The sequence below is a fragment of the Eremomyces bilateralis genome (genome assembly GCF_010015585.1).
Source record: "Eremomyces bilateralis CBS 781.70 unplaced genomic scaffold P152scaffold_40, whole genome shotgun sequence".
NCBI classification, from domain to species: domain Eukaryota; kingdom Fungi; phylum Ascomycota; class Dothideomycetes; order Eremomycetales; family Eremomycetaceae; genus Eremomyces; species Eremomyces bilateralis.
This window is the reverse complement of record NW_022985106.1, coordinates 1-12,710: the sequence shown is the minus strand read 5'-3', so window position 1 is coordinate 12,710 and position 12,710 is coordinate 1. Positions and strand designations below refer to the sequence as shown.

The window sequence follows — 12,710 nt, the reverse complement described above, 5'->3', positions numbered from 1 at the left end:
GTATATCTTGCTGCACAGCCCAGTGAATTTAAGGGCAATTATAATAAGTCCTCGTGTTGTTATTGAAGAATATGCAAAAGTGAGGTTTCCAAAATCGTGAAAAACACATGAAAATTATCGAACAGTCAGTGTGTACCATTGACAGAATCCTCAGGCCATTTGTTCGAGGAGTGCATGTGACTCTACCGATTAGGTATAGTCCCACTCCGGTGCCTTGGCACGACCACAAATGGCCTGAGCTTGCTGAGGTAACTCACTGATTGATTAAAAGCCAAGCAGGCAGCCAACGCCCCTGCGTCCCGCTCTCCACTTTACGACTTTTATCACGTGAGGTCGTGTTGCCTACGCATCTCGTCCAACACGCCTCACGTCTTCACTCTCATGACCATCAGCCTTAGATCTGAAGTGAAAATGAACATCTAGAGATGGAAGATTTGATGGACTGAGTAAATCATTCATTCAAGATGTCAAGAATCGATAAGTTACAGATTCTGGGCGTCCGCTCATTCGACAACACACGAGCGGAGGCCATCCAATTCCACGCTCCGTTGACTCTAATAGTTGGTCTCAACGGCTCCGGGAAGACAACAATCATAGAATGTTTGAAGTATATCACCACTGGTGATCTACCTCCAAATGCCACACGTGGTGGAGCCTTCATACATGATCCAAAGCTAGCGGGTGAAAAGGATGTCTACGCCCAGGTCAAGCTGGCGTTCAAGGCCACTTCTGGGGCTAAGATGGTGGCAACTCGGAACCTCCAGTTGACTGTGAAGAAAACAACCAGGACACAGAAGAGTTTGGAAGGAAGTCTGATGATGATCAGGGAAGGCGAAAAGACAACAGTTTCGACAAGGGTGGCTGAACTTGACCAAATCCTCCCCCAGTACTTGGGCGTCTCGAAGGCAATCCTGGATTCCGTGATATTCTGTCATCAGGAAGAAAGTCTGTGGCCGCTGAGTGAACCAGCGGCATTGAAGAAGCGGTTCGACGAGATCTTCGAGGCTATGAAGTATACCAAAGCGATCGACAACATCAAATTGCTGAGAAAGAAGCAGAACGAAGAGCTGGGGAAGTTCAAAATCATGGAACAGCATGCGAAAGACGACAAGGACAAGGCCGAACGAGATCAGAAGCGCATGGATGCCCTCTACGAAGAGATCGACACCCTGAGGGAACACGCGGTTAAACTCACGGACCAGGTCAACGAGGCTAAAGCCAAATCCGAAGAGGCTTGGGAGCACGCTGCTCAGTTCCAGAGTATTGTGAGCAAACTGAACGGGAAACGTATGCAAGGAGATATGCTTCAGAAGGCCGTGAACGAGCTGAAGGATTACATCCAGGAGATGACCGATTCGGATGAGGACCTACAGTCGATGCAAGACAAGTATGAGGAACGGATGGCGATATACGAACAGGAAGTGGAAACTCAAAAGCGACGATATCGTGAGCTTGCCCAAGATCTGGAAGATACTCGCCGTGCACTAGGCCAGAAACAAGCGGAGCTGGGCAGGTTCGAAGCCCAAAAGGAACAATATCATCGACAAATCGCTGCGCGGGAGACCCTGATCAAAGATATCGCCAGCAAACATAATATCTACGGATTCGAGTTCGACCTCACCGATGAGAAAGTCAGAGATTTCACGGAGCGTCTCAGAAGGTTTGTCAGGGAAAAGCAAGCTGAACTAGACCGGACTCGGCGGGACACCCACGAAAAAACTGCCACGGCACAGCAAGAGCTCAGTCAGTGGACTCAGCAGAAATCAGTCCTTCTCCAGAAGAAGGAAGGAGCTCGTGCGCAGATTGCTACGAATGATCGCAAGATCGACCAGCTGCAAAGGCAAATGGACGGGATCGATGTTGACGAAGGGGCAAAAGCAGTCCTCGAGTCTGCGGTTGGAGACGTTGAGCAGAAGTTGGCGAAGGCAAAGACGGATATGCAGCAGGCTGATTGGGATACGAAGCTAAAAGAAGCTGATGGCGAAATGCGATTACTAGACGAAGCGAAGGAGCGATTGGATGGCGAACTTATTCAGGGCACCAAGCAAGCTGGAGATTCAGCTAGGGTAGACTACTTGCACAAAGAGGTCAAAGATCGGCAGAGGAGTCTGGAGACGATGATCAACACGCATGGCCCTCGCATCTCGAAATGCATTGAGCAGGATTCGTGGTCCCCCGACATGCTTGAACGCAACTATCAGACGGTTCTGGATGAGAGGTCATCCTCAGTCCGAGAGACGGAGGCCAAACGTGACTCTCTGACAAGGGAGCTACAGCAAATCGAATTCAAGATGCAAACCTCCAGGAAGAGTCTTGATCAGAAAACAAAGGAGCGCGCGGGGAATGAATCAAAAGTTCTTGCAGTCTTACCTGAGGATATTGGCGTTTCTGAATATCCCCAGGAGGTCGAGGAACTGACGTCAAGTGTCCAGATCCAGAAATCTGATCGTGCGAGCTTCGGTGAGATGAAGAAGTACTACCAAAAATGTCTTGAAACCGCCAAGGATGACAGTACATGTCGTCTGTGTGAGCGGCGACTAAAAGAGGGACGCGAAATGAACAAGTTTGTTGAGAAGATGGACAAAATGATTACAAGAGCTTTATCTGAGACGGTCGAAGAAGAGATTAAGCAAGCAGAAGAGGATCTGAACCAGGTCAATGCCGTCCGGACGAACTACGAAATCTGGAAGCGCCTCAACGACGAGATCCCACCGGTTCAAGCCGAGGTCAAGGACTTGGAGAAGAAGAGGGACGATATCCTGGCTAGAATCGAGGACCAAGAGATTGTCATCCAACACGCTACCGAGGCAAAGAAGGATGTCGAGTCACTGTCAAAGACTGTGCAGGCCATTGCGAAGTACCATGCTGAGATCAACAACTTCAACAACCAAATTAAAGAGTTGGAGGGGAAACGAAGAGAATCGAGCACTATGAGCAGAGCCCTCGAAGTCATTCAGGATGAGATCAGGCAAGTCAACGAGCAGCTACGCCTCGCGAAAGCTCGTTACACGCAGCTTTCCACGGACAGAGAAAGGGCACGAAGCAACGTCAACGCCTTGGAGCTCGAGGGGCGCGATATCCAGTCTAAATTGAGTACCGCGGTTTACCAGCTCAAGGAGAAAGCGGCGATTGCTTCGCAAACGGATGATCTCAAGAAGCATAATGCCACCCAACGAGAGAGCGTGCAAGGCTGGGACTCGGAGATCCATGGTCTAGCTCCAAGGATTACCGAAGCCGAAGCGACCCTCGAAGAGATCCGTCGTGCCGGAGAGGAGGCCGAGAGTGTGCTTCGGAAAGAGTCGACTCGACTTTCAGAATCTAACAACCAACTTCAACTTGCGGATCAGGAGATAGCTGCTTACGTTGACCGCGGAGGCGATTCACCTCTCAACCGTGCCAAGAGAGAAGTTGAAAATCTGGAGGAAACCATTGCCAATATCGAAACTGAGCAGCGACAAGTCACGTCGGAGGCAAAGAAGCTTGAAGACCAGTTGAAGAGCCACGGTGAGACGAAGCGCGCGATTTCTGACAACTTGAGATATCGACAGTCTCTACGGGAGCTGCATATCGTTAAGGAAGAGATTGTCGAGCTTGAGGCCCAGAATGCTGAGGATGACAAGAACCGATATGAACAAGATGGGGCCCGGTGGAGTGACCAAAGAAATCGACTGGCCGCCGAACAGGCTACCATCATCGGCGAACTCAAGGAGAAGGATAATCAATTGACAGAGCTCATGAAGATCTGGGATACGGACCACAAAGATGCTGGGTACAAATATAAAGAATCCCACATCAAAGTCGAGACGACCAAGGCGGCGGTGGAAGATCTGGGTAGATATGGCTCAGCACTCGACAAAGCCATCATGAAATTCCACTCGGTCAAGATGGAGGAAATCAACCGCATTGTCGAAGAACTCTGGCGCAAGACTTACCAAGGCACCGACATCGACACCATCATGATCAAATCCGACAACGAGACTCCCAAGCAAGGCAACAAATCCTACAACTACCGCGTCGTCATGGTAAAAGATGACACGGAAATGGACATGCGGGGACGCTGCTCCGCGGGCCAGAAAGTTCTGGCGTCGATTCTCATTCGACTTGCCCTCGCAGAATGCTTTGGCGTCAATTGCGGGCTGATTGCCCTGGACGAACCGACGACGAACCTTGACATCGACAACATCCGGGCGCTTGCGGAGAGTTTGCATGAAATCATCAAGGTGCGGCGACAGCAGGCGAACTTCCAGTTGATCGTGATCACGCACGACGAAGAGTTCCTCAAGTACATGCATTGTGCGGATTTCGCGGACTCCTACTATCGGGTGAGCCGGAGCGACCGGCAGAAGAGCATCATTGAGAAGCAGAGCATCGCGGAGGTAAACCAATGTGGCCCTTAGGGTGTCGCGACAGTCGCTAACAGTCAGGCTAGGTGATTTAAAGCGGTGTGCTATTGGAATTTTCCCGATGCCAGCCTCCCGGTACATATTTCGTGTCTCGGAGAGCGGATGATGATTCGCATATCGGCTGACCTTTCCGTTGTTTCACGAGGCGTCTTCGGTGCACTGCACCGTGAGTTGGGGCTGGGTGGCGTATCGGGGTTTTTCGACGTGGTGATACGAGTGGGAACTCGTACAAGCAATTATCGTCGCTCCCCAGATTTGGGGCCAGTATGCATATACCCCGTCTCTTCCAGTGCATACTACGTAGTATGTCTATGGATTCGCTAGTGGATCCGATCTCGAACAATTCATCCAATTAGGTTCTATCGTGTGTTTTTGAACGCCTGATCGTCGTTGTGCTTTGCATGAACAGAACGCCGAACCATCGGGGTTGTCCAGTGGTTGAATCATGAATGCGCCCATCTACGATGGTGGCGATGCTCCCTTAAAATAACCACTGCCCTGAAGATCAAGATGACAACTCACCAATCGCATCGATTCTGTTCCTGTTCTGTAAGCCACAGAACCACCATGCATGATCTTGATTTCACTCTGGAAAGACAAAGTTTCCTCGCCGAATTCCAACATCCTTTTGCGACAGGCCGTTGAACTCGAACCCTCCCTGCCAATGACTGTGAAATGCGAAAGCATTACTCTATGCATGAGAGGTGAATTGGGTCACACGGAATCCCAGTGCGAAGGGACTATCCCGAGAACAAGCACCTGACAGAGTGATGGGAATTCGGGATCACAACATGAAGTCAAGGGACCTTTGAGCGCACTCTATCTCACGATGCAACGTATGACGTATATCTCCATTACCGAACACAGCATCAAGAGTTCCAGACCTTCCTTTTCTCTACTGAAATAGCGTCGTCAATATACTACATGGGACCCCGTGTCCCATTTCTGTCCGTCCACAATACGTTCATCGTCACCAAACATAAGGTAGCTGAGTGTTCTGGATTTGCGCACCTGATATTATTCTTTCTTCTTCACACATACTACTATGTACGGCATGGAACTACCACCCATCACTCCGCAATCCGCAACGTCAATACGTCTCGGCGGGGGCGGACCGCGAACCACTACTGCCAGCGTGCTCCCCCTCCAACCACCCGTTGTCATCCATGTATCCCGGTTGGCCAACGCACCATCGCACTCCCGATGTAACCTCCAAGTTCACTTCACATGTGGTTCTTTCATCTTTAAATTCGCCCGGAACGAGATCTCTTTCAATGCGAGGCAGAATGGAGACCAAGGATCAAGGAAGTCTTTCTCCTTGGGATCTTAATGGTCTTAAGATGCACTTACCGACCCTATACCGAGTGTATTCCGCAGGTGCACACCATGCCAATGAAGGCAACTTCATCCCAGCTCTCCATCACAGGTAAATATCGAATTGGGATTTGCAACATTTCCAGTTCTCCATCTCTTCAACATAGAGTTCTCCAGTGTCTCCATTATTGTCCCCATTTCTAGCTCAGAGTATTTCAGCCCTTTTCCTCCCAGAGTTTTGCCTTCACCCCAGGTCCATCGATATGCAATAGCGCCGTACGGAGTACAACAACGGTAGTGGGATTGGCATATGACACCTTGCCCCAAAGATCGTCAGATCGGCACCACCGAGATTATCAAGCCCATAAATTCCAGCAACCCACTGGACGGGGACTGGAGTATCTGGAGAAGCCGAGAAATCGCAGGGCCGAAATCAGGTTGGCATCCCAGCCAAACCGGTGGGAACTGGCAAAGGAATTCCCATCTATCCTTTTAGATCACCCAACTTCCAGGAAACCCAGACGAACCGGCCATTCAGCGGAAGGAAATCTCCATTTATTTCAAATTGTCTTATCGATTCATCCGGAAGCGAAGGTGTCTAACCGTTCTGGTCTACATTACTTCCCGGTCTGAATAGGATTATCGAAATACCATACGATCTCATCACCCCCGGAGAGCCCCTGTCCTAAGTATTCCTGGCCTGGATTGATCCATTGCACATCATCAAAGCGCCGTGTACGATTGAAGAACGCCTGTAAGGAGATAAAATACCCAACAACAAGGGGCTGCTAGGGTCGAGGGATAACAGTTCGAGGACCAACTTGGATTATCCGGCACTACTGCACCTACTCCGAGCTGGCTGAAACATTTCGGGCACCTGCTCTTCGAAGTTTTTCCCAGTCATATATCTTTCGCGGAATTCTCCTGTTCTCTGATCGTCAATTCCTTCGTTGCCTCGAACAGTCGCATGCGTTGAGGATACCAAATCACAGAATGGTGCTGCTCAGGAGATTCGCAGCTCTCGTAGCTGCAGGAACTGCCATTGCAGGCCCAATGTAAGTGCCGAACAATTTTGTGACAAGAACACGCTAATTCACTTCGTACAGCGAGAAACGCGCTCCATTCAACTGGGGATCTGAAAAGATAAGAGGCCTCAACATCGGAGGGTGGCTTGTTCTGGAGCCGTAAGTTCAATTGGAGCATTATACTGCACTCACCTTCCTGACTGGTTTAGATGGATCACACCCTCCGTATTCCGCAATGTCGACCAGTCCCTGGGAATCGTCGACGAGTACACCCTCTGTGAGAGGCTCCCTGACCAAGCTGCTTCAATCCTGCGTCAGCACTGGGACACCTGGGTCGGCCCCGGTGACATCGCCCGTATCGCCTCCGCAGGATTCAACATGATCCGCATTCCTATCGGCTATTGGGCATTCGATAATAGCAACTCCCCCTACGTCCAAGGCGCCGCCGATTACCTCGATTCTGCCATCGACTGGGCACGAGCCGTCGGCCTGCCAGTCATGATCGACTTGCACGGTCTCCCAGGCTCACAAAACGGGTTTGACAACTCCGGTCAACGTATGGCAAGCGATCAAATCACCTTCCTCGACGGTGGCGTCTGGGGGCAAACCTCCGCGCAAGCCCTTCACGTCCTCTCCCTCATTGCGCAGAAGTACGCCAAACCCGAGTACTCCGACGTGGTGATGGGCATCGAACTTGCCAACGAGCCCGTCAACTGGCAAATCAACATTGAGGATCTCCGTCAATTTTACCGCGAAGGCTACGGCCGTGTCCGCGAGCAAGGCGAGCCGCCCGTGGTCATCTCCGACGCGTTCCTGGCGCCAAACACCTGGAACGGCTTCCTCACGCCCTCAGACAACGACGCGCGGAACGTCGCGGTCGACCACCATGAGTACCAGGTGTTCGATAACTACCTGGTCGGCATCGAGCCGTGGGAGCACCGCCAGCAGGTGTGCAACACCGCGGACAGCTACAACGGCGCGGACAAGTGGACGTTCGTGGGCGAGTGGACGGCCGCGATGACGGACTGTGCGCCGTTCTTGAACGGGTACGGCATCGGAGCGCGGTACGACGGGACGTATGCGGGCGGGCCGGAGCCGGCGCCGGGGAGCTGCGAGGGGAAGAGCGAGGTCTCGGCGTGGACGGAGGATTATAAAGACGATACGCGCGGGTATATCGAGGCGCAGATGGACGCGTACGAGGCGAAGACGGAGGGGTGGGTGTTCTGGAACTTCAAGACAGAGGGGGCGCATGAGTGGGATGCGTTCCGGCTCATGGATGCGGGAGTGTTCCCCGTGCCGGTGACAGATCGGAAGTTTGGCCCGGTTTGCGGGAACTTGTGACGGGGAGAGTGATACCCGGATGCGGACGTGTCCATTGGAGGAGTTTCTTGGTCAACGAAGGGGGCTATTGGTAGCCCTGGTTAATTTGAATGATGCAGTGGAGGACGCTCGCTAGGAATAGAAGTTCTGTAGATACTAACCTGAATGAGCTTCGGGAATCAGTCAACAACCTAAGTCACCAATAATTGAACCTGTTACTAGAGAATCTCGTAAATCCACTCCCCGACCATTGACCTCGTGGTATTGATGACTCGCCCGGAGATGCCCAATCTGCCCGAATACTTATATCTGGAGTATGGCACTAGTTATATGTACAGTAGTAGTAAAGGAAAGGAGGTGCCGGAGAAAACTGCCATACTTCTCCTTTACCCAACATGGCTAGACATCCATAATAGGACCAAACCAAACTTTCAGTTACCATCCGGCTACTGTATAGGTATATTCCAGAGTTGATGGAGGAGGATTGGTCTCGACTGTCGAAATTATCAAGAGCGGGCCTTTTTCCACGCTTGCTAAGCCGAAAGCACCAGCAGGGCGCATACCGGGGTTTATGTAATCGTCTATTGACTGTTAGTATCCCGTTACGGCTGCAAACGGTAAAAATTAGCACTTGGCTACTTAACGGATGCTTACCATGTAAACGTCAGACCATATAAGCGCTTGACTAGGTTAGGCGTTTGGTTATTTTACGGTATGTGTAAATACCGGTTGTTCAACGGTTTGTGAACGGTTTGTTAAGGAATAGTGGGCCCTAGTGGCTGCCAATAGGATCTCCTCAATTTTAATGCCTGACAGCCTGAGGCGCTCAAAATACACATGATTTTCAGCGTCACGTGCCTCATTGCCGATGTTCTCCCAGCCTTGGTCTAACATGCCTTGCCTGGTGCTACCCCCATGCACTCCTCCCATACCAACACGATGCTCCACCAGCCACACCACGAGTTCCATGCCACTAGTTACAGTGGCCAGCAAGCCCCCATTGTTACATAAACTGGATCCTCGAGTCGACATACATCACGGTGCGAGAGGCGTTGTCGAACGTAAGCTGAGCATTGTTCTCTGTAATCGGGACAACGTATAACTGGCGTCCGGTGATCGAGGGGAGGCCGACGAGGGTCTGCTCTTCGCTGAGCTCGAAGAGGGGATAATTAAGGACGCGATCTTGACGTAACGGTTCGAATGGAACGGCGGGAGTAATGAGGAAGAATATGCGGCAGTTATCTAGGGATATTAGCAGTAAACTCGGGCCAAGAGGGAGGCTGCTTACCTTTCAGGGCCTCATGGATAAAGATCTGGTCGATACGACCAAGCATACCACTGTCATACTCTACGTAATGGCCACGGCTTAGAGTGATACGCTGCTCAGATCTCCTATAAGCAGAAGGTCAGCCTGTCTTACCCATTAAATGCCACTGCATAGTACTTACATCTCCCCCTCCCGGCGCGGCTCCCTCCAGACAAACGATACCTTCTTCCACCAACGAAGTCGACGGGTGCCAGGATGGTTGACAGGCATCTTGTAGTCGGCACTATACGACCGGAAAAGTTTGGCGCGAAACCCGGCGGAGAACTTAGAGACAGACACTGGGAGCTGGAGTGTCTGCTCTACGTACTTGTTAGGAATCCGACCAAGCACAGACGGTTGACGATGCGTATCGTCCTCCCTGGTAGCCAGGGAGATATCATGGTCTGCGTCCAACTCCCCAGCTCCGGTAGCTCCAGGGACCACTTGGAGCTGAGCGATCGTAGCGTGAGGCATCAGGGAGGTAAACAACTGGGGACAACGTACACGGAGGTTTTGGAACTGGGCACTAAGGGCGGGATGCGTGACCTGGAAACTCCCATGGAGTAAGAAGCGGAGCGTCATGGTAAAGCTCTCAATTTCAAGGAGATCCTTCTCAGGGTGCTTCTTATTCGTCCTAAGGATGTTCTTCTTATAGGATCGATGCTTCAGCTCACTACCAAGAGCATGGACGTTAGAGACGAGTGCATACTGGTCCTGTACCAGTGGGTAGTGAAGGGCAGCATGGACATTGGGGCGACTGATATTGTTCCTGTATCCCGCCGCCTTGTTTTTGGTCGACGCAGCCTCTTTCTTGGTGATGGCTACTGGAGTTGTAGAGGCAGTAATGGTAGACATAGGGGTCTGCGTTGGCTGCGTCGACGAACCTGGCTCAACGGATCCTGTACGAGAACCAACACGAGAGAATGCCCTGGTCTGAATTGCCGCAGCACGAGAGGCCACTTCGCAGAGCCGTTGGAACATAGAGCGAGACGCCGTAATCTCCATATGTAGGGATGCGCGCTCCGCGGTAGTCAGATAGGCGGCGGAGAGGAGAGTATTTACCTTTGCCACTGATGCAACAGCCTTGACCAGAATGGTAACGATATGGTCATTGGTAGGGAGCTTGGGGTTTTCCACAGCGGCCAGCTCAAGGACCTCGGTGCTAAAGACAATATGTGCCTCCTGGAGAAAGGTCGGCTTGATATGCGAGGCACGTAGCCAAAGGCGGAAGAGAACGGGTATAATAACAGACCAGCGAGCGTGCTCTTGGAGCGTATAGGAGCCGATATAAAATAGCGGCGACTGAATGCGGTTCTATCCTGGTGGAAATGGGAACGAGCGTACTTTCTGCGTATATCCAATAGCCGCTTGGGGGGTTAGTACTTGGTCAAGTATAGCCAAGTGTAACAGCTCCGTAATACCACCTGCTTCGGAGTGCGCCATATCACCAGGGCAATCAATATTAATAGGATTGCAAGGGGCCAGCTTCTTCAAGGCAGGGAATTCGACACGCATGCCGTTGGCTCTGGCGAATGCCTCGTGGTGCGTCTTTTGCCAGACCGAATCCATATGCTGGCGTTGACGCATGACTTCGAAATGGTACCGACCACTGTGGACGATATTAAAGTCCAGGTTGCCTCGTCGAGGAGCGTCGATGGTACAGAAACGGCAGTTGAAATTTGCGGTCGGCCCCAGGAACCCTCTATTTAGCTGTTGCTGCGGCATATCACCGATGAATGCAAGGAAGGGAATACATACGAAGTATGTCTTGCCGTTGATATCCATATCAACGCCCCTATCCAGTCTTTGCATCAACTCTAGGGCGTCGACGACGTCGTCAAAGTTGCTACCGTGAGGGCCCAAAGTCAGTGGAAATACATTGGCCGGAATATTCCGCTCGGCTTGGACAAGGCAGGCCAGGAGAAGTTAGAAGCCCATAATAGTACGGTGCATGTTACGGAAGAGCCCGAAGCCATCGAGATACCCAAGGATAGGTACAGACAAGATATCCGTCCCCCTAGGCCTATTCCGCTTTGCGAAATTGCTGACGAAATATTCTCGCCCATAGACCTCAAGCTCAAGTTCGCCGCGGATCGGGTGGGTCTTAAAGATAGGCCGGATACCTGTATTCTGGTTATAGACCCGACGTACAATATGCTCGTTTGGAGAGAGGCTGTCTGTTGATCGATCGCTAGGGAGTTGTACAGAGCTCCTGAAGGCATAGTCGAAATAGACAGTAATGTCTGTTAGGCGCTCAATCAATTCTTCGGGGACAACGTCGATAGTATCATCTAGCATAATGAATTCGCGGGAGTGAGGAGGCGGGTCGAGAGTAAGATTTTGGTACGTTGGGCGAGAGAGGAACTGGTTTATTAGCTGAAACCGCTGGACCTTGAGGACAATCGAACCCTCTGGGCTACTATGCTCGCGATATGTGCGGAAATCCCTTCCAAAAGCCACGATTTGGCCAAGATGCGGCTTTTGCGTCATCGTCTGACAGAGACACTGTGTATCGTTGCATTTGAAACGGACGAGATCCGAAGGAAAAACTGGCTCGGTCGTATTTGGATAGTAGCCGTACTGACCAGAAGAGCAACGGATTGACGACGCCCAGGCAATAGATTCCCAGAGCTCTTTAGGCGAGTCGACGAACCTAGCCATCCCAAAGAACATATTTGAGCGTAGCTCGGTGTTCAAGATTGTCCTAAAGAGCTCGAACGGGTTAAAGAAGTAGAGGTTCTCTGCATGCGTTCGTAAACCGGCCTCAGCCTCCCCACGGCGGCCACTCGGGAGCTTGTTAGCACTGAGGGTAATCGGTTTAGAGCGGATTTCGAGGAGGGGCAGTTGTTCGTTCACTTGTTTCTTTATAGTATCAACCCTTTTAGGGAGCTTGCTGATCTCTTTATTGCTAGTAAGGTTCAGAACCTCAACGAGCGCCTTATACTGGGACCGAGGGACACCGTACTGCTGTACCCATGTGCCCATTGCAAGGGCGAAGTCAGTCATTGGCTGGGTGGCAATCCTGCGTGGCAGAGGTAGAGAGGTATCTGAAGGAATGAAATACTTGGAGTTGGCAGCGAAGGGGTGAGGAGCTTCTTGGGTAACTTGACTTGTCTCCGTGTTAGCCACCGTCTGACTACTAATAGTAGCGGTCTCTTCATCGGATTCGATATCGTTAGCAACAGGCGTTAAATCCTCGATATCCTCTGCCGGGAACTGGTATTCAGCAAGTTCACGACGGTCATCCAGGGTAGGCATCGTCTCATTAAGCTCGCTTGCTAGCATGGCCTGCGTACCCCCGAGTATGGCTTCGAAGCTATCAAACCCAAGGTCTTCTTCAGT

At 51.3% G+C, this 12,710-nt stretch overlaps 3 protein-coding genes across 3 annotated transcripts; 1 reads left to right on the top strand and 2 right to left on the bottom strand.

The window, feature by feature from the left end:
- Nucleotides 1-6,462: 6,462 nt before the first annotated feature.
- P152DRAFT_251224 (putative Exo-beta-1,3-glucanase) lies at nucleotides 6,463-8,234 on the top strand. Its single transcript, XM_033674708.1, has 3 exons — nucleotides 6,463-6,772; nucleotides 6,824-6,901; nucleotides 6,952-8,234. Exons 1-3 carry the CDS (start codon nucleotides 6,711-6,713, stop codon nucleotides 8,081-8,083), a joined length of 1,272 nt encoding a protein of 423 aa, XP_033529818.1. The 5' UTR covers nucleotides 6,463-6,710; the 3' UTR covers nucleotides 8,084-8,234.
- A 976-nt stretch (nucleotides 8,235-9,210) lies between these two features.
- Nucleotides 9,211-11,782, bottom strand: P152DRAFT_462759 (uncharacterized protein; the record flags this gene model as incomplete). Its single annotated transcript, XM_033680408.1, has 5 exons — nucleotides 11,437-11,782; nucleotides 11,315-11,362; nucleotides 10,713-11,269; nucleotides 9,552-10,682; nucleotides 9,211-9,467 (listed from the first exon to the last, which is right to left on the bottom strand). Coding segments are annotated over exons 2-4 (1,695 nt in total), but the record flags the coding sequence as incomplete, so codon positions are not given.
- Nucleotides 11,520-12,242, bottom strand: P152DRAFT_485627 (uncharacterized protein; the record flags this gene model as incomplete). The annotated part of the gene is made up of 2 exons (XM_033682058.1): nucleotides 12,225-12,242; nucleotides 11,520-12,171 (listed from the first exon to the last, which is right to left on the bottom strand). A coding segment is annotated over exon 2 (522 nt), but the record flags the coding sequence as incomplete, so codon positions are not given.
- Between the last annotated feature and the right edge of the window lie 468 nt (nucleotides 12,243-12,710).